The 22,580-nt window shown below is 34.8% G+C and overlaps 1 protein-coding gene across 1 annotated transcript in view; it reads right to left on the reverse strand.

Annotated features, from left to right (window-relative positions):
- Window positions 1–7,693: 7,693 nt before the first annotated feature.
- Window positions 7,694–22,580, reverse strand: part of TRDN (triadin) — a 276,837-nt gene continuing 261,950 nt past the window's right edge. Inside the window, 6 exon segments of the mRNA XM_040627484.1 lie at window positions 7,694–8,048; window positions 8,050–8,092; window positions 8,094–8,157; window positions 9,918–9,947; window positions 13,727–13,756; window positions 14,245–14,271. Of these exon segments, the coding sequence (XP_040483418.1) occupies window positions 7,965–8,048; window positions 8,050–8,092; window positions 8,094–8,157; window positions 9,918–9,947; window positions 13,727–13,756; window positions 14,245–14,271 (278 nt within the window). The 3' untranslated portion in view covers window positions 7,694–7,964.

Consider the following 22,580-nt stretch of genomic DNA (forward strand, 5'->3'; position numbering starts at 1 on the left):
TATCCCAGGTTAAATCTGGGCCATAATTTAACAGTATTAAATAATAATTTTGTTTTTATGAAATTACATAAAACTTCATAAATTTTCAAAAATTGTTGCATTTGTATTGCTGCTTGGAATGTCAAAATAAAACAGAGATTCTGATATGCTAAAAACACCTTACCTTCAGGCTTAGAAAAAGTAAGATAATAAAAGTCTAATGTGCTAAGATTCAATAATTGGAGGCAGGTATTATGTTTTCTAAATTTTTCTTAACCCAGCAGTGACTATTAGAGGAGTCTCCATACTGTGTTTACTCAATACATCCTAACAAACAAATGGGAAGTACATAAAAGAGAGATGAAACCACTTTTTTCCACAAGGGCATTAGTTATCTTGGTAAATGTATTAATTACACAGGCGTGAAAACAGGAAACATTTTTGGCATTCCCTCACATATCCTGGTACAGTGTAATATCTCTAATAGGTGCTCATAAATACATGTTCAAGGATTAATGAATACAATACTCAACATTCCTTATCAATCAGAATCCTTTACACAGGTGATGGCATACTGGCTATTGCATGAATAAACATACTGTCTTTTTTTGCCTGCAGATACAATGCAAAGAGATTATAAAATTAAAGTAATTAAAGAGCAAATTCTTAAAATTTTAAAGTGGTACACTTACTTGAAGTTGGTTTAGGCTTGTCTAAAAAGTAAAGAAGAAAAGAAAACCAGAGATCATTTCTACCTATAGGTAAAATATCAGTCCTTTATATTCCTGTTTCTATTTTAGTTAAAATAGGAATAGGCTAAGCATATTAAAATGAGCAATAGAAAATGCATTTTGAATAATTTTAAAGTTATATTCCTAATGAATTCCCTATAGAAGAAATGATAAAGCTTTCGAATATAGAATCTTTTTGGTCTCTTTAACCCTATGAAACCTTATCTTTGATTTAATGTAATATGAATGCTCACAATAATTTGAAAGCCTTACTGCTTCTGAACAGCATAAAATGCACATTCTGCCATCATCCTTTCTGAATACATGTTAATATTAACTATTTGGTCTCCCAACTCAGTATTTTAAATGAAGAAGTTGATTTTATAAACTCTCAGGAAGAATGAGGGCGCCTGGGTGGCCCAGTAGGTTAGGCATCTGACTCTTGGTTTGAGGTTCAGGTCATGATCACAGGGTCCTGAGATCTGGCGCTGCACTCAGCGGGGAATCTGCTTTCTCCCTCCCCCTCTGCCCCTCCCCGTGCTTGTGTGCTCTCTCTCTCAAATAAAATATATCTTTAAAAAAATATTTGGGGTGCCTGGGTGGCTCAGTCAGTTAAGCATCTGCCTTTGGCTCAGGTCATGATCCCAGGGTCCTGGGATAGAGCCCCACATCTCATTCCCTGCTCAGCGGGCAGTCTGCTTCTCCCTCTCCCTCTGTCCGCCACTCCCCCTGCTTGTGCTTTCTCTCAAATAAATAAACAAAAATCTTTTAAAAAATTTGAAAAAATTAAATAAAATAAAATCTCAGGAAGAATAAATGAGTGGTAGGTGAAAAGCACAAAACTATACTATCTAAGTACATGATCTCTTTCTCTGATATTCTTTGTCTTCCGAAATTACTAACAAAAACATTAATTACGTAGTCATACACCTAAAGACCCATTTATTCATAAAAAATGACAATATGTGGTCAAGTTTATGAAGAATTCAAATCATTCAAAACTGGGTCAAACTAATTCAAAATCATTAACAGTGGCAATATAAATTAATACAACTTATATCAGAGAACAACTAGAAATATTTATACAAATTACATTGGATATAACATTTCACTAAAAAATTTTACTTTAAGAAATTTTACTCCAAAGATAAATTCACAAAACTAGATTGGTAGATATATTTAGCTTTGAATATCATTACAGAAAGCTTATTAGACAACTTAAGCATGACAGTCAGAGATTAAAGTAATCTGTACAACTATACAATATAATACTATTAATGTGGAAATTCTTCATGTGCTGAGATTAAACAATTTTCAAAATACATTCTTAAATAGAAAAGTCCAGGGAAAGGGTAATTTATAGTACATCATGATTTGTGTAAATAAATAAAAGTGGGGATATATTTATATTTATTTGTATATATGTATGTGTACATGTGTATATATGTATATATGCTATGTATATATATTGCTAGAATGAGACAGTAAGAAATAACAGTAATTACGTATTGGATATTTTGGGAATGGGAACTGGTAGAATAGGGAAAAAGAGAAGGGAAGGAGGAATATTTTCACAGCCTCCTATAGTGTATGATTTAGTGTTTGAACTATGTCAAGTATATTTTTTAAAAATCAAATTGTATTTTTAAAAGAATTAAGCTAACATTTTTATATTTTATATTTAAGAAGAGATATTTAGTTGAAATTCATAGTTTTCAGTAAAATGTAATTTGTGTAATATGGCAAGATATTTTACAATACTACAGTGAATCAACTTAATCATTGACAAATGACATTAACATTGACAACAGTGAAAGGGGCTTATTAGTCATGAAAGCAATACTATTTTGTTAATATTGCTGTATTATAATGATAAGAGGCTCTTAACTATAGAGAACAAACTAAGGGTTGCTGGCAGGGAGGTGGGTGAGGGTATGGGCTAAATGGGTGATGAGTATTAAGGAAGGCTCTTGTGATGAGCACTGGGTGTTGTATGTAAGTGATGAATCACTGAATTCTACTCTTGAAACCTATATTACACTATATGTTTACTAACTAGAATTTAAATAAAAACTTGAAACAAAAAAAACCTGTACTGCTGTATTATATAGCATGTTTGGCAATCCTATACATATTGGTTATAATACTTAGCAAAATGTATTATTGTCAACAGTAACATAACCTTTTGTCAGATAAACTAGATTTTACTAGAAAACCACAAGACAAAACAGTACTAGGAAATAAGTTGAAAAGCACTTATATGCTTTGTTTTAATTTTTAATTTAATAAAAAGAGTGAATTAAGACAGAATGTAAATGCACCTGTTTTTATAGATGGAGATTCTTTTTCTTGGTGTTCAGCTTTTTCTAAAAAGAGAAATTAAAATTAATTGGCAATCTGTGGATTGTTTGTGTAGCAAGCATTTCTTATTTATGTGTTTGCAGGTGATCCTCAGTTTATGTGAGAAGCATGCCCTCAAAGTCATTTGCATGTTGGAACACAGAAAGCACATTGCCATAGAAATGCATTATAAGCAAGGTCAGGTTCATTCTCAGGGCATCCTGTAAGATAGTACAAAGGTTCTAGCCCTCTTGGGGCCATGTGGTATAAAAAGAAGAGGATAGAATACGACAAAGAGGAGAATAAAAAGAGGATTTTTTTTCTCTGCTGAAGGTAGGGTCATCCCTTGGGGATACTTTAAAGCAGACAACATTTGCCTTTGGCATTTTACAAGCACCCCTTTTTACCCCTCTGACTCTTTCTAGTTCCTTTCCTGCTAAGTCAGAAGCAATTTGTGCTGGACACTAGTTTCTTGTTGAAAATTTAACCTGGTCCCGCCCTATATCAGAAAGTATCATATTTTGTATTTTCATTTTCCTGGACCACCCTCTTTCCAGGTCCAGTTAGAACTCTCACAGATGAATCTCAACTGAGTCTAGGACAAGACAAATGGAATCAAATGTGTAACTGATATTCCTCTTAGCCCCCTGAAAAATATTTCAAATAAAAATAATAGGAGAGCTCTCTTTTGTCAAAAGTGGAATTTCAAATGAAGCCATTATAGGGTAGGATACTTGAATGGAGTGAGAATAGTAGGAAATAGAGCCAAACACTGCCAAGTATTAGTTCTTTCTAATCATCCTCAGGGTTAGTCCTCCTGAGCTATTATTGAAGTTTACCTGTCCTTTTCTTCCCTCACTCCTGAATTTGGAGATTCTAAGAGTACTACTATTCTCCCCCCACATCATGCACCAACGGTGAAGTAGGTGGGAAGATGCAGGACCTATGTTGTCATAAGACTAAACTGGATATTTGTAAATTAGGGCTTGACAGCATTTAAGAATAAAAGTTCCATGAACTCCGTCTGCATAAATGTTAATATTAAATAAGCATGCAAGACAAAATAAAGTTGAAAAGCTGATATTCAACTTATTAAACTGGCATAATAACAGCACTACAAAAATATAATGGATTACAGTAACAATAATAATATAAAATGCGTATTCAAAATACATGCAATAGGTTCTAGAATGTGAATATATTCTCTTAGGTTCCATACATTTGCACCTTATCTCCTGAAACCACTTACATGGTCTTCTAACTTATCTCACCAAATTCATCTTTGGACTGTGTCAATCCATTTTTCATATAGGATCTAAGGAATATTTGACCAACATGCTTTCATTGAAGTTGTGTTTCATAAAAACACAGCATTCAAGGACCAACATCACAATTTGGACACGATTTTGGACTTATTTACTACCTGTGTGACAATGAGCCCATGTTCATGCCTTTTTGAGTCCTTTAAACTCTCTGCCAGTGTAATCTCTGAATCATTCTTGAGCAGTAAAATGGAAGATCTTTGAAGTTCATACTCATGAGAAAAGTCCATGATTTTAAGGAACAAATGGCAATATGATTATAATCTCATGGATATCTAACTATCAAAGTCTACCTACAGTATAATTAATGCTACTTAAACAAACCAAAAGCGATATGTGGTTCATAACACTGATAATTGTATATCATTTCATTTTCCTTTTTTATTCACAATGTGCAATTTGAGAGATTGTCAATTCACTCTAACTTCTTAGTGGTATTTTATAGTCTACATGGACTCACTCTTTTAGTAATAGGAATAGTGATACAACTTACAAAGATTTCTTCTGTATAACTATAGCTAAGTATAAATTAGTAGTGAAAGGCAAAGATGTCAAATCAAAGCTAGAGCAAAACATTATTTTATCATCTATACAGGTAATTCAGATTAAGGCAACACTAAAATTAATAATTAAAGAAAAAAACAAGCAAATTTTTAAAGTTGAAATAGCCAAGCAATGCTTTTCAGACTTTACTCTTTTCATCTCTTACTTGTTGGTTTGGGCTTGACTGTGGGGAATGGAGAAAAGTAAATGGCATATTGATGAGTGCAAACCATTGAAAAACATAACTCTTTAGCTTCTGTATTTATTTCTTCTTAGTTTTAGGTTCTCTTCTTATATTAAGTTTATTCCATTCTCTCTGAGCACTATTATTTCACTCTCAGCAAATATATCAATCACACTGCTTGCTGAAAAATTATGACACACAAAGGGTATGCAAAATTTAAAACAATCTACATATTTGGCACACAAATACATTGGGCTAGCTTCTTGATAATCCCAAATACCCATATAACTAAATGAGATCCTCAGGGGGCCATATTAACACCTTAGGGTGCAAATTAGAGGAATGCTGAAATTATGAGTTTGACAGTGGCTTTAATACAGTACAAGGAACATGTGAGGTGATGTGTAAATGACCTTATAAGGTTTCTTTCTTTCTCATGTGTTAATAATCTATAATTTTATATATAATTAGTTCTTTCCTGAATTCTATTATATTTTCCTCTGAGAAACTATATTTAAATCTTGATTAGAATGATTATCTTAGTTAAAATGAAGAAATTACTTCATAGACTTTTTCCTTTGAAATGATATTTTTTATTAACTCTATTAACTGCCAGTTGCCCAGGTGGGTAGAATTTCTACCTTGGAATTCAATGGAAGAGATTCAGTGGTCTAGGATGTCAGTTGATAGGACATTCATTCATCTCTATAGGAAAGAACTTCAGGATGGCAAGAGTGTGTCCGTTCCTTTTTTCTCCTCACACAAAATACTGAGAGATGGACTGTTTTAATATTATATGTTCTGTATGTTCATACAACCACATAACTGTCTGTGGAGCTCTCGTGAAAGGTCATTATTCTATCTAATGCATAAACAGCAGATTTCATAGTTTCAGATTCTTGTGATTTTACATTTGGGGAAGGGCGGTTTACAATAAGATTAAACACCTAGCAGTATATGATAATCAGTGTATTACTTGGATTACCTTACGAGTTATATGTAAGTTAAGATCAATCACAAATAATTAAATTACATCGCTCTAGTATTCCACTGTTAATTTTATTGACTATCTTTCAGTTATTTACAAGAATACACAATCTTAGAATTTATGGCACTAAAACTCTACACACTTCAGTGAAGATGTGTGTATGTGTGTGTGTCGTGTGTGTACCCACATAACATAAAGCTGATACACAGAAGGAAAATATGAAATATCTTATTTACCTGTTTTTTCTATTGTGGTAGCTTTTACCTGCTTGACAACTTTTTCTTCTGTGATAGGAAAAAATGTTAACACAAGTAGAAAATTTAAATGCATCAGTATAAAACAGTGACATATGTGAACTTTGATATTTTGTATTTTCTTTGAAATAACACCAATACTGAGAAAAACTGAGCTGTTTTTTTTGTAAAGCAGCAAGTGATATCTTCTATTCAAATTGGTTGGAGCCAGAGAAAATGTGTCCAATTGCAGACATCCTTTGCAGTTATCCTGCCATAGAGTTTTCCTAATTGGAATCATCCCCTGACCTGCCAATACATACTCTACCCCTTGCCTGCACTGTTTTTCACTGTATTTATCTACACAGGGGTTGTTTTATAAAACGAGAATCCTTTTTTAATCATTGAATTAGAACAGGAAGAAGTAAGTTTTTAAATTTTTCCTGTGCAAGATTCCTCCCTGGGAACCCAGGATTAGCTTAGTGACCCAAGTTTTTTTATGATACAAAGCTGGGGAAGGGCAAAAGGGGTACATTGATGGGATGTCTTCTGTACTTTATGCTTTTATAGATGTGGTCAAAGAAATTTGGGTCAATGTAGACAGATTATTACAATGATCCTATGTAAAATTAAACTTTTCAATAATTCAGCAGTGGGAATGAGTGGATGAGAAAGTTTCCCTGGGAAGCAGAATTTAGAATATGAATATTACCACTAAAATAAAAGAAAGGTGTGGCTGGAGGACAGTGTACTTGCTGTACCCTCAGAGACTAAACTCTCTCACTCTCTGTACTTCAGCTCAAAATGACTGACATTTGGGACAGTCAGGAAAGTAACAGGGTTTTATTCATTCGATGAGGACATTCTAAAAGTTATTTCTAAAGTTCTGCTTACGTCAATGGAGACAGCTATTCTTGGTTCCTCACACTCCAAGTCGGCTTTTTCTATTCCTATTGGTGTCTCATATACTTTAAAGCATAAGCAAATGAAATCAAATGGACTCAAACCCATTTTAAACAGTTTTTCTACAGTAAAAATTTTGAAAGTGTAAGCGAAATGTTTCCGAAGATATGCTTAGAGAAAGTATGTTTTTAACTTATTAAAGATTCTGGCCTAGCCACATTCAAAACTTTGGGTAAATAATTCAGCCTGGGATGAAGGACAATTTTCTACAGAATAACTGAGGCTTAGGACTGCCTCCAAATTAAACTCATATTTAATTATTGTAAACAAAAACTTAAAAGTTTTTATTCTTAAATTTAAAAAATTGATAAATTTGTTTTGGTAAGTTCTGTATGTCTTTTAATGAGCAGAACACACTGGCTTACCTCTACTAGCTCCAAAATGTAATTATGACCAGGAATGAAAACCAAAGAAAATGAGGCAGAGATAGAAGAAGGAAGGAGGAAAGGAAACAGGGAGAAATGTTGATTTCCTTTTCTTGGGATTTTTGGAATCCAACATGATCATGTTTGAATGAGCCATTCTGAATTGTAAGTTTCCTGAGGATGTCTTGCCCCAAACAGGACAGAACAAAACAAAGTATAGAGCCCATTCACCTGAGTACTGGCAGAGATGATTTTCGTACTAAGCTAAATCTCTGATGGGAAGGGATAGACTAGGTGTCTAGTTACACTTGACAGGTCAAGTCCTCAGTTCAAAACACATTGTGAAGATGACTAAAATTGGAGATATTCCAGAAGTTGGATGACTTAAGACATGAATCATCCCTGAAAACTTTAGATTTCACATTAAGCTCTTCGTCCTGCTGATACCACGTGCAAAATACCTGGTTTCCCATGAGAAACAGTCTTTTCTGGTTTCGCTATGTCTTGTTCTGAAAATAATAAAAAAAAATCTTTTCAGATGTTTAGAAGCTTTATAAATTAACATATGGCGATTTTTTTTTTCTGTTTCATAGGCTAGTGATTTATTAAGCAGAAAATAACAGACAGATTTCAACAAATGGTCCATGGAGAAAAACTGTTTCTAAATTTTCATGTCTTTTTAATTTGTATGAAAAACTTAAAGGTTTCAATTGCATGAAACAATATACCAAGAATTCTTATATACGTTTAGGTACTTATAATTCCAAAGCATAGGCTGTAATAAAGCATAAATGCCAAAGTATAGATAGCAAATCTACATTACTGAAAACATTTAAAATTTTTTTGTCAAAATTTATTTTGGCAAGATATTTTGACAAGATGAAATTAATATATATACTATGTATTTGAGTTTTTTCAGATGAAGTTCAAAAGGAAACATTTATGTATGAAAAAAACTAGACTCAATTCAACTACCTGCAAAATTGTGGTATTTTATAATAATAACTAAAAGTTTTAAATGGCATTAGGCCTAACTAGAAGTTTTAAATGGTTTTGGGCTTCTGGTTTAAAAAAAAAAAATAAAGAAAATGCAAAATGTTTCCATCTGGTAACATTCATCTGCAGAAAAAAAAAAAAAAGTACAGTCAGGAAAATAAATCATAAGACAGTACTTAGGGAGTGCCTGGTTGGCTCATTCCAAAGAATGTATGAGTCTTGCTCTCCGGGTCATGAGTTCGAGCCTCATGTTGGCTGTAGACATTACTTAAATAAACAAAAAAACTTGAAAAAATAAATAAAAATAAAAATAAAATAAGACAATACTTAGGCATTTACAAGCCTTGATACATTAAAAATATGTTATTTATAAGAGCAACTAGAATCAAACATGATCAGTTGCTAGGTAAGCTTCGGTGAGAATTAAAGGAGCATCTAAACTTGGATTCTTGAATTTGTTAATATTGAGGAATACTGCTGTGTAATTTTTGTAGTGAAGAAATTGTTTCCATAGAGCCTGAGGGTTTTTTTTAACTTGCCCCAGGTCAGTAGCTAGGTGGTACCAGAGCTAGAACTTAAACACTAAATAGCAGTGTAAACTTGGAAAGGTCACCCTGATTTTAGGTCAATGTTACCTCTCAATAAAATGATCGTTAGTCTGGAACAATCTCTGAGTGGGAGTTTTGAGTAAATCAGACATGGGCAGAATCCTAGCTCCAACATTTATTAGCTTGAAAATCTTGGAAAAATAACTTATTTTCTGAAGTTAGTCTATTGAACTGTTCCCACAGACATTAAATAAGGATAGTAATTGTCCTGTTGCATGTCTTTCATAATGATATGTTGGAAATAAAAACTGTATGCTATTTCTAAGCTCATAATAATGTGTTTAATAAGTTCTTGTCTTTTTTTCTTCAAATCCCAGTAGTCTATGATTCTGTGATTTTATAACTCTACTATGTCATTGGAAATAAGCCTACAAATTAAATATGATCACACTAGGTAGGGTTTGAAGGACTCCAAGAGATGTCTCCTGAAACCTAGAGTGTCTGCTGCGGTCCATTTAAAAACATATTCTAGATGTTCTCACTTACAGAACATCCCCATTCTCAACTAATCCAGTCCTAAAAAGCATATAGAGCAACAGAAAAGGAAAAATAATGAGGCTCTGGGAGACTCTGTAAGTCTCCAATGGTGGGTGGTAAATCTCTTTCAGTTCTAAAATGAAGGCAATATCAGTTCTGTATCTACTTAAGAATAAAAATATTTTTACCTGGTTTTGCTTCCTTTTTAACTTGTGACCCTAAAGGGAAAACAAAAGGCAGAAATTTAATAATCTGAAAAAATAAACTAAAGCACAAATTTGTTTCTGGAAATTATTTTATTTTGTTTACCATAATTAAAAAGGCAGAATTTTACTAAAAATTATTTCGGTTTCCTGCTGGTTTGTTAGTGCTGGTCTATTAAACACACAGTAGTTAATATCATGCAATGTACTTATCTGCCATTAAGCTGTTGCTACTGCTAATTGATTTCAAGTCAAATTTTCTATGTTTTCTCGAGATGATTATTGTGGAGTATAGTTTCAGTGTCAATATAAGTGATTTGATGGCAGGAATAAGAAGAGTATCTTTAAAACATATTTAATTGAGTACTCATATGATTTAGAAATTTAGACAAACACTGTTATGGCTTGAATCATATCCCACAAAAAGATACGTTGAAGTCCTAACTCGTCATACCTCAGAATGTGATCTTATTTGGAAATAGCATTGTTGCAGACACAATTAACTAAGGTAGGATGAGGTCATACTGGAGCAGGGTGGGTCCTTAATTAATCCAATCTGACTGGTGTCCTTATAAGGACAGGAAAAGAGACACGGAAACAGAGACACACAGGGAAATAAGGCTATGTGAGAATGGAGACAGAGCTTGGAGTGATGGATATACAAGCCAGCAAACAGCAAGGATTGCTCACAAACACCAGAAGCAAGAAAAACTGGGAAAGAATCTCCACATATTTCAAAGAGGGCATGGCTCTGCTGACAACATGACTTTGGACTTTGAGCCTCTAGAACTGTGAGAGAGTAAACGTTTCTTGTTTTAAGCCACCCAGTTTGTGGCCCTTTATTCCAGGTACCGAGGGAAACTAATATCCAGGAGATGGGGGGCTGCTGTAACAAATATATATGAATGCGAAAGTAGCTTTGGAATTGGCTGATGAGTAGAGGCTGGAATATTTTTGAGACACTTGATAAAGAAAAAACAAACCCTACATTGCCTTGAAAAGGATATTGGCAGAAATATTGATGAAGTCTATTCTGCTAAGGACTTAAGAAAGAATTAAGGAGAGTTATAAAGAAAGCTTCTGACAATTTAGAAAATATGTATACCCTCATCAAATACAGACATCAACAAAATGTTGCTGGAAACAGGGATGGTAAAAGTGCTTCTGGTGAGGTCTCAGAAGGAAATGGGCAACATGTTATTGGGCTCTGCAGGAGTGATCTTTGTTATAAAGTGGCAGAGAACTTGGCTGAATTGAGTTCCTCAGTTGGGTGGCAGTGAAATCATGCTCCATGAGATCAATGAAGTTGAAACTAGCAGAAGCTTTAAAACTTGTTTTTCATAGAATGGTTTCCTTCTGGTTAGCTATTACGTTTTTTCAGACTCCACTAACAAATCCTCTAGCTGTCTCCATGGAGGCCTGGACTCAAGGTCCACTGATATGGTTCCAACCTATGAATAAACGAGGCTCTCAATTTCTTCCTGAAATAACAAGCTTAAGCCCCCATCCGGGTTATACCAGCCCTCAGAGCTTGCCCACAGCCTCTTCTCCTCATCCTAAGAGAAGCTCCTCATATCAGAGGCTGAACTTTGCCTTGATCTGGTGTTAAGTCTCCATCACAAAGTGAACATGAGATGGATGTTACATATATGTTTGCTTAGAGCACATGCTCCAGCTTCCCTCATGAATAATCATAACTTCCCCACCCTTTCCATCAATAAGTATGTAATCTACTACCCTGACTTTCCCCTTTAAAACCCCCTGCTTCTTAACTAGGAAATTGGGAGATGGTCTTTGGGCCTCAGTCTACCATCTCTCCAGGTTGCCAGCCTTTTGAACAAAGCAACCTTTCCTTTGCCATCGACATTTGTCTCTGCAGTATTGGCTTTCAAGCTGTGAGCAGCCGAACTTGGGTTTCAATAACAGAAGGTAGAATTTGTAAGTGAAGAACATGGATATCTAGCCGAAGAAATTTCCAAGTAAAGTGTGGAAAGTGCAGCCTGATTTCTCCTTGCTGCTTATAATACAATGTGAAAGGGAGGATAAATTGAGGAGTGAACTGCTAAGCAAAAGGAATCAGCCCTTGATGATTTGGAAAATTCTCCACCTATCGAGACAGTGCGCCCCGAAGACGGGGCCAAGAGAGTGGCTGGACAAACTTGCAGATCCGATCTACCACCTCAGCAGAGGGCAGGAATAGAGATGTAGTTACGGGGAAGGATCTGTGGAGGACCCTCTTGTCTAACGGCTTGGATCATCATGAATCGAATGTGGAACTGGTCATGTTTTTGAGAATTCCATTCAAGTAAAAACAATGCTGTCTGACAGAAATAGAGAACGAAATGAAAGAATAACAACTATAACAGCAGAGTCACAGACTCAAAAGCCTGGGTTGATGGGAATTCCTTGAGTGGAGAGGGCAGGGCTGCCACCCAGCAGCTACCAACCTACCAGGCCCAGAGGACAGTGTATTCAGCCAAAGAAGATAGTCTCAGCTCCTGACAGCTAATAGAATTTTCCCTGCTATGTTTTGCATTTACTCAGGACCAATACCCCTTCTCCTTTTTTTTTTCTTTCCCTCTTTTGAAATGGGAATGTTTATCCTAGCCTTTCCTACTGTTTTATTTTGGAAGCAGATAGTTTGTTTTCTGATTTTGCAGATGGAGAGAAATTTTCTTCAAGAAGAATCATACCCTGGGTTTCACCCATAAATGTTTAAGATAATGAGTTTGAGAATTTGAATTGATGAACTTTTGGACTTAGTTGTTGCTAAAATGGTTTGTGACTTTTAGGGATGTTGGAATGAGGTGTATGTGTTTTGTTACATGTAAAGGGCATGCATTTTGGGGGGACCAGAGGATGGGCCTTTGCGGGTTGAATTGTGTCCTCCCAAAAGATAGGCTGAAGTCCCAACCCCAGCACCTCAAAACATGACCTGATTTGGAAATAGGGTCTTTAAGGTGTAATTAGTTACGATGTAGTTGTATGGGAGTAGGCTGGGTCCTAAATCTAATATGACTGGTGTTCTTACAAGAAGAGGAGAAAAGGCAGAGATAAAGACACAAAGGAAGAAGATGTCTGTGGAATGATAGAGGCTGAGATTGGAACAACGCAATTTCAGGCTAAGGAAGACCAAGGATTGCTCGCAAACACCACAGGCCAAAGGAGGCAGGGAAGGGTTCTTCTCTCCAGGTTCAAGGGAATCATGGCCCTGCTGACACCTTGGTTTCAGACTTCTACCTTCCAGAACTGTGAGAGAATAAATTTCTGCTGTACTAAAATACCCAGTTTGTGGTATTTTATTTTATTACAGCAGCCCTGTAACACTAATAGTTGGGAAACATCAACCAAAATTTTAACTGTTTCGAGAATCAGATTTCTGTTCTTTTTTAAAAAGTTTCTGCTACATACTGCAGCCCTCAGAAATATTCATCTCACTCCGGCACGCCCCAAAAAAACAGAAAAATGAGAGGATGTGTTTTTCTGACAGGATGTCTGTGTCCTATAGTAATCAGCAAAAATAGGGGTTTTGTGGGACTCAACTCAATTAGTCAATTGCTTCTTCTGAATCAGATCAACTTCTCTCAGCAGTTTCTCTTTTGTAAGTAGAATTTTTTCTAGGAATAGGTGGCATAGATAAATGTGTATTATGTTCGTCTTATTTTAAAATAGTTGGTAAAGGATAACATTTTTGTATAATATTTACACTATGACACAACACTGGCAAAGAGGTAATATGCTACTCGTTATAAATATGAAATGCAAATATGAATCTCTATATGAAATATACATACCTGGTTTCTCTTCTTTTTTTACTTGTGTCTCTAAAAATACAGGTGAACATTAATAATGATGATTATGTAAAGATATTTTTTCTGTACTCATCCATATTTCTTTTACATGTTATTCACTATTTTTTAATCTGCCATATTATTTTCTCCTTTTTATAAATGCAGCAAACTGATACAAACAGACAAAGATTCCTCATTATCAATCGTAGTAAGAATTATTTTGAGATAAAATGAAAATGTGAATTAAGATTTTTATGAGAAGTTAATGAAAGGTATTGTTTTGTACCTTCAGTGAACAAAGGTTGAAGATAAATTTTAGCATAGCATATTCTCAGAAACACTAAGGATATTAGAATTACAAAGGATATTAGAAATATGAGGATTTTAAGCACATTGTCTACACAAAATAGTTAAGCCTTTGACTTTAAGCAAAATACTCAACTATGATATCAGAGGATGAGTAAAAGCATGTGTTTAAGATTTGTTTTATTTATTTATTTTTTGGCATGCACATAACATACGTGGAGGCTTAGGCTTGACTTCTTTGCCTAGAAAAAGTTTAAAAATGATTAAAGACTGGGTCAGTAAATTGTTATTGAATTGACATTGAATATGATAGAATGTTACATATTCGAAACTCAAAATAAAACAATAAACTCCGACTATGGTTCTTTATTTAAATTCTACAGGATATGTAATTTAATGTCCACACAAAATCACTAATTGAAAAAAAATCATTTTTAAATAATAAAGCTCTTGTTTCAATTTTATTGCACCATTAAAAATAATTTGCTCACAAACTCTTGTGTGCAATGTTAACTTTTAAGTCTAACATTAAGATAGAACACATAATCTTATTTTGAGAAATTACTTCTAACCCTTTATTATTGAAAATAAAAAATATAAGACACATTGTTTTCTTTTCCATTAATATTATTAATGTTATCTGTCCCAGGATAATATATTAAAAATGATTGCTACTGAATTTGAAACTCCAGATGACTAGAAATATATGCTTTTATTGCTTGTTGGATCCCTAGTAAGGATGGGCAATTTTTTAATGAAGGTCAGTTAGTGTATAGTTTTGACTTTAGGCCATATGATCTCTTTCACAACTATTCAACTCTGCTGTTGTAACACAGAAACAACCATCAACAATATGTAAATGAATAGGCATGGCTGTGGTCCAATAAAACTTTATTTATAGAAAAGACTTGTGGTCAGTCTTTAGGCTATTGTTTGTCAACCTCTGCCTTCTCCACAGTCAGTTTTAATTTTCTTTATTTTTTTATCTCAACAAGGATTTCAACAGTAAGCAAAAGCATCTTCCTTTGATTCTATATTCCCTTGTAACTATCATCCAGTACCTTTCCATCATTGTTCAGCTCGGCTTCTTGCGAATGTCATCTTTACTTGCTTTTTCTACTTCTGGACTCCCATTTAATCATTAATTCACTAAAATCTGGCTTCTATTTCCACCATTTTATTTATCAGGTCTCTCTGGTCACCAATTCCCCCCTCCACCCCACTTGCCAATACCAATAGATATAACTAATTGTATCAATCACTTTTTTCTTTTTAAATTCCTGTTCACTTGACTTCTGATTAGTCCTCACACTTAAAACTATAGAAAGCAGACAAAATATGTAAAACACTGGCTTTAAACATATTGAATATAGACATCAAAGGACAGCGATTTTTAAGTGATGGGATACAAATGAGGTGTGTCCTATGATTGTCCCAGCTTATGCCTTAAGAGAGTAATAAGGCCTTAGTGCAGGAATGGAGCTGAATTGATGAGATGGAGCTGGGAGTCTGGAAAGGCCAAGACAGCTAGAGATCACAGGTCAGAGTCATGCAAAGTAGAGAGCTGCAGGGAAAAGAAGAAAAGAGAGAGAAAAAGAGATAAAGAAAGTTCTGGGGATTTGTGGAAGGCCCCCTTAAATCTTCAGATGAGCACTAACCAGCATAGGCTTACAAGGAAACTACTTGAGGCCAGGGAAAGAAACAATGGAAACGATACTGTAGTTCTTTACAGTAAACATTGAAGTTGGGTAGTGTCAGTCTTTCAAGTTTGATCTTGAACTTCAGTATTGTGTTGGCTGCTGTGAGTTTTTGGGTTTTTTTTTTTTTTTCTATTCCACATAAATTTTAGAATCAGTTTGTCAACATTCATGAAATAACTTGCTGGGATTTTGATGGAAATTGCATCGAATCTATAGATCAAGTGGGTAGCAACTGACATCTTAACAACATTGAATCTTCTACTTCCCAAACATGCAATATTTTGTAATGATGTAGAGATTTTGATTTTTAATTTTTTTTTTATGGGAGCTTTGTTCCCTTCACTTTTTATTTGGTTACGTTCTATTTAGGGCTCAGCTCAACCAACTCTTCTTCAGAAAGCCTTTTATCTAAGGTGGTTGGGCTGCATGCCCCCTTTATTCACCACTTATTTTTTAGATCTTTTGATCATTGTTAATCACAATCTATTGTAAATATTAACTTGAACGAATACCTTCCCTTGTAGACTGAGATATCTGAAAACAGATAATGTTTATCCATCACTGAATCCAGGGACCTGGTATAATACCTAATACATGATTACATAGTATGCACTCAATTATAGTTTGTTCATTAAGTAAATAAATGAAATAATTAATGAGAACAAGAGAAGGTAAATAAATGGAGAAATCAGTCAAGAAAAATGAAGTTAGGAAAATGTATGAATTCAGGAATTACATTAGAACACAAAATGCATGTTAAAATTATTACATAGTTCCTTGGACTGGCATGATAATCCACCTCTCAGCTTTCTAGTCTCAGGCAAGGATAAAAAGTGCAATCAAACATAAAATTTACAATGTTTTAAGATATGAATAAGTTTTTAAAGAGAATTCCTAGCATAGCAATTCCTGGTACTGTTACCTGAAGTAAATTTGTTTTATGTGTTCTCAGGGGAATAAAGTAGTATAACGTAGTATAACGTAATAAATAACATCTTAAAAAAAATCCCTACCATAAATACATAACAGTTTTTACAGAATTCCACCCTCTGCTCTCACCATGGACCAAGTACACTATACCAAGCCCAGTCCAATGAGAGAAATGTTATTTTGGGCTCAGTCATTGTGGCTCAGGTATATCGCTATGAACTCTGCCTAAATGTAAGGATAAAAGCAAAGTTACAGAGACTCTCGGCAGTGACATTTGGAGTACTGAACGCTCATGTTTCCTTCTGAGAATCTAATAAGTCTATTGACATAAGCCTAAGAAACATGCATGAATACACATTAAAAACACAAACACACACAAGTTGTGTGCAAATATAAGGTTGTTCAATTACGCCCTTGAAGCCAAGCTAAATTAAGAAAATCTTGATTTGAAAGTTCTACTCATTCTTACAATCAGGTTGTGACAAATACTGGACAACTATTTATTTCCACGGAGCTGTTTAATTATGAAATCTGGGTTTCAGGGTTGTTTTTTAAAAATATTTTATTTATTTATTTGAGAGAGAGAGAGAGAGATCATGAGCAGGGGGAGGGGCAGAGGGAGACATAAACTCCCTGTTGAGCAGGGAGCTGCACCCGACTGGATCCTGGGCCTTGAGATCATGACATGAGCAGAAGGCAGACGCTTAACCGATTGAGCCACCCAGGCACCCTCGGGGTTGGTTTTTACATGCCCTCTCCCATATGTATTTATTTCCAAGTCAATTTCAGTTGCAGCCTACATTATCTCTCTAATTATTCTGCTCTTCTCTTTACATTCTGCCTTATGGATTTCATTGTGTTTCCCCAAAAGTTATTTTGAAGTCCTAAGGCTCAGTACCTTGTGAATATAACCTTATTTGAAAATAGGGTTTTTGCAGATAAAATTAAGATGAGGTCATTAGGTAGGGTGCATCCTAATCTAATATGACTGGAGTCCTTATAAGAGAAGGAGAAGAGACACAGAAATGGACATGCATAGAGAGAGGGACGATAATGTGAAGACATACAGGGAGAATACCATGTGATGACAGAGGTGGAGATTTGAATGATGTTTCCACAAGCCAAAGAATACCAAGGTCTGCTGGCAATTCCAGAAGTTAAGGGAAAGGTATGGAACAGATTCTCCTTCAAACCTTCATAGAGAGCATGGCCCTGCCTATATTTGGTTTTTGGACTTCTGTCTCTAGAATCATGAGAGAATAAATTTCTATTATTTCAAGCCACCCAGTTTGTGGTACTTGTTACCATAGCCCTAGGAAACAAATACACTATGCCAGTACTTTAGTCCAGCCCACCACTGCTTCTCCCCATAATTACCATGAACATCCAACCTGGTCATGAAAACATAGGCTTTCTTCCCTCACTCTTCTTTTTTTTTTTAAGATTTTATTTATTGATTTGACAGAGAGACAGCCAGCGAGAGAGGGAACACAAGCAGGAGGAGTGGGAGAGGAAGAAGCAGGCTCCTAGCAGAGAAGCCTGATGTGGCTCGATCGCAGAATGCTGGGATCACGCCCTGAGCCGAAGACAGAAACTTAACGACTTCGCCACCCAGGCGCCCCTCTCCCCTCACTCTTCTTTCAACTTTGTAGCCAGAGAGATTTTCCAGAATGCATGTGCAATCATTTCACATATCACATCTCACCGTAAAGCATGGACCATCTTTGTGAACTCCAACTGCCTCTGCCTGGTCTGTGAGGTTATTAATGAGTCAAATCGCTGCATCTCATTACCCTCTCCTCTCTCTTCACCATTTTGTACTCTATATTCAAGCCATACTGAAGTATTGTATTTCTAAACACTAACTTAAGGTGTCTTTTCTCTCTGGGCTTATATGTCTTATATGTTGATCTCCCTGTCTAGAACATTTATCCTCTTTTTAATCCGGCTGAAACTCATGTATTATTCAGATATTATCCAAAAAATAAGCTATTATAGATAGCTTTCCCTTAATCCCTCAGACTGAGTTGGGTACACCTTTCATATTCCAATAGTATTACCTCTCTTTATATATATTTATAATTAATAATACTGTATTGATGCATGTTTACTTATCTCCTCCAATATCCTGTAACTTTCATATAAGCAAGAATTGTAGTGCTTCTAAAGCTTAGCATGGTTCCTGACATATTGGAATTTATCAATAAATGTATGTTGACTAAATTAAATGAATACCTACTATGCACATATTCTCTACCAGCAACTGAGTGCTGTACTGGAAGCCTCTCATCAGAAGCCTGCTGGGGTACATGCCTCACTATAAGACAATGAGACCATTGCTGCTGTCAGGTTAGAGGCTGACTTAGGGAAGGACCAGTATTGTACTCCAAATGGGTAAATTAGCTTAAGGGAACAAAGTTATACTTTCTAGCAAAGATAACTTAAACTCAAAAAAAAGGGGGGGGAACCGGATATAACCAAATGTTCAGTCCCTAAAGTCCTAATAAATGAAATTACTAACTTTAAGTCACACCTCATTTGATTAACTTGTTACTTCTAACTAATTGAGGTGAATGCAGTAAAGGCTATTTACTGGTAATCCTATTAAATATTGTATGGGATGTGGATAATAAATCTTATATTATTCATGCAATGATTAGGTAACAGTTCCAATTGCTCCTGATAACCAACTCTAGGTCATGACCCTAGAACTATGTCATTTTCAGGAGTCACATATGTTTCCTACAATGAAGAACAAGTATGCCTTGCTCAATGGGTATCAGTTCTTTAAGATACAGGTAAAAACAAACAAAAATAAAGAAAAGAGAGCAATATACATCCCTGTGTTATGCCACTGGATATTATATTTTCTGATATATCTAATCATTTGATCAGAAATAAGTTATTTCTGACGTGGTAATATATTATTATCTAATATACCAATGAATTATTTGTACAGATTTTTCACTCTCAATGAAATATTAACAGTCAGGTTTTATGTATGCATCAATAGCCAAAGGTCTATATTGAGCATAGATCTATATAGCTTAGTGTAATAACAATTCTGGCCCAAGAAATTGTTAATGTGAGTAATATCAATAAAGGCTTTTAAATAATCTGCTTTATAACAAATTTCTCTCTTAGTTGATTGTTTAACATTGATCAATAATGGAATAATTTCATTTAATAATCTTCCTTTTTTTTAAAAAAGAAGATTTTATTTATTTATTTATTTGACAGAGGGGGAGAGAGAGAGAGGGAGAGAGCATAAGCTGGGGGAGTGGCAGGCAGAGGGAGAGGGACAAGCAGGCTCCCAGCCAAGCAGGGAGCCCAATGAGGGGCTCAATTCCAGGACCCTTGGGATCATTACCTTAGCCAAAGGCAGACGCTTAACCGACTGAGCCACCCAGGCACCCATTTAATGATCTAATTCACACATCCAAAAATACCTTTAACATATCTTAAACATATAGTTATCAAATTACTATCTTATTTCATTAATGAAGTAATTTTTTCTGTGTACTATGTTTATCTTAAACTCTCTAACCATCTCTACAATATGTTAGATATATAACAAAACCAATCAAAAGTATCCTAAAGCCTACTCATTTTGAGGTCATTCAGATTTTAATTTCAAAACTAAGAAAAATAAAATTCACAAGCAGTAGGAAACTGAACTTTTGTGAATTTATTCAAAAAATTCATGATTTGATTAATATCACACAAACTGCCTCATTATTGGATCTAATGAGCAAATTAGTTCCCTCCATATGGATTTATTATACTTTAATTTAGTCAAGACAATTCAGATGAATATCATAACATTTGAATTTTGTAAAATGCTTAAATGTAGCATTATTTTAGACATATAATATTTCTGAAGATCTTGGAAAATTTTTACTTAAATAATCTAATACAGTATCATTAAATAAGACCATTAAATTTCAATATAAGGTAAGAATCTGATATAAAACCAGTAGGAACTTATACATTTTACAACATATAATGTGAGAATTTTAAAATTGGAGGGATCTTAGAAATCATTTCAAACACTTTCTTGTTTTCCCAAATAAACACATAAAGCTTCATAAACTATCCAGGGTATATGTGTGTTATGTTTCTGTGCATTTTCCCTCTGAGGTATCCTTGTCAGTTTAGGTCCTAGAGGAGTGGTTCCCAAACTGGGGTTCCTGGAGCAGCAGCAGCAGCACTTGGGAACTTGTTAGAAATACAAATTCTTGGGCTTTATCCCACATGTACTGAATCAGAAACTTTGGGGGTGGGGCCCAGGAATTTGTCTTTTAACAGTTTTTCTCGGGTGATTTTAATGACCACTTAAGTGTGAGAACCATTGTCCTACAGGGATAAAATAAACATTTGCCAAGTTAGAGTGCATATGAGGCTGATTTTTTTTTTTTTTGAGAGAGAGAGACCGTGAGGATGCTCACATGCATATGTGCATGGTGGGGGAGGGGCAAAGGGCAAGGGAGAGAGAGAATCTCAAGCAGATTCCCCGCTGAGCCCCGAGCCCCACATGGGGCTTGATCTCAATCCTGAGATCATGAACTGAGCCAAAATCAAGTCGACCGCTTAACCAACTGAGCCACCCAGGGGCCTGGAGGCTGATTTTTTAATGACTTGTAATAATCAGTGGATACAAAGCACAGAAGGAATAGTGCTAAGAAGTCTTGATAGTTAAATCTCACCACTAAAATCTAAATGTTTTCCAGCGTTATTGAGATATAATTGATATACTACATACGTAAGTTTAAGGTGTACAACTTGAGAAGGATTTTCATTAAATCTTCTTTAAATGTTTGGTAGAATTTATCAGTGAAACCTATCTGATCCTGGGCTTTTCTTGGGAGGTTTTTGATTATTGATTCAACCTCGTTATTGTTCTGTTCAGATTCTCTATTTCTTCATGATTCAGCTTTGGTGGTTGTATGCATGTAGGTATTTATCTGCTTTTCCTAGGTTGTTCAATTTTTTGACATATAATTGTTCATAGTAGTCTTATAAGATTCTTTGTATTTCTGTGGTATCAGAATAATGTCTGCTCTTTCATTTATAATTTTATTTATTTGGGTCCTCTCCCTTTTTTCTTAGGAAAGATTTGTCAATTTTGTTTACCTTTTCAAAGAACCAACTCTTCGGTTTGTTCATTTCTTTTCTATTGTTTTCCTATTCTCTATTTCATTTATTTCTGCTCTAAACTTCATTACGTCCTTCCTTCTAGTAACTTTGGGCTTAGTTTATCCCTCTATTTCTAGTTGGAGGTTAAAGTTAGGTTGTTTACTTGTGACCCTTCTTTTTTCTTAATGTAGGTGTTTATGTCTATAAACGTCCCTCCTAGAACTGCTTTTGCTGCATCCCACACATTTTGGTACAAGTGTTGTGTTTCCCCTCATATGAACTTCCAGTTCATTTGTTTCAAGATTTTTTTTTAATTTCCTTTTTGATTTCTTCTTTGATCCATTGAAGAGTGTGTTGTTTAATTCCACACATCAGTGAATATTCCAGTTTTCCTCCTGTTGTTGCTTTCTAGTTTCATACCATTGTGATTGGAAAAGATACTTGGTATGATTTCAATCTTCTTACATTTGCTAAGACTTGTTTTTTGACCTAACCTGACCTATCATGGAGAATGAACTTGAGAAGATTGTGTAATCTGCTGCTGTTGAGTGGAATGTGTTCTGTATGTCTGTTAGGTGCATTTGGTTATGATAGATTCTACATTCAATGTCTTCTTATTGGTTTTCTCTCATGATGATCTATTCATTGTTGAAAGTGGAATATTGAAGTCCTCTACTAGTATTGCATTGTTGTCTATTTTTCCTTTCAGTTCTTTTAATATTTGTTTAATATATTTAGTTGCGCCGCCTATGCTGGATGCATTCATGTTTGCAATTGTTTTATTC

Source organism: Ursus maritimus, unplaced genomic scaffold, assembly GCF_017311325.1.
Source record: "Ursus maritimus isolate PB19 unplaced genomic scaffold, ASM1731132v1 scaffold_13, whole genome shotgun sequence".
In the NCBI taxonomy this organism is placed as follows: Eukaryota; Metazoa; Chordata; class Mammalia; order Carnivora; family Ursidae; genus Ursus; species Ursus maritimus.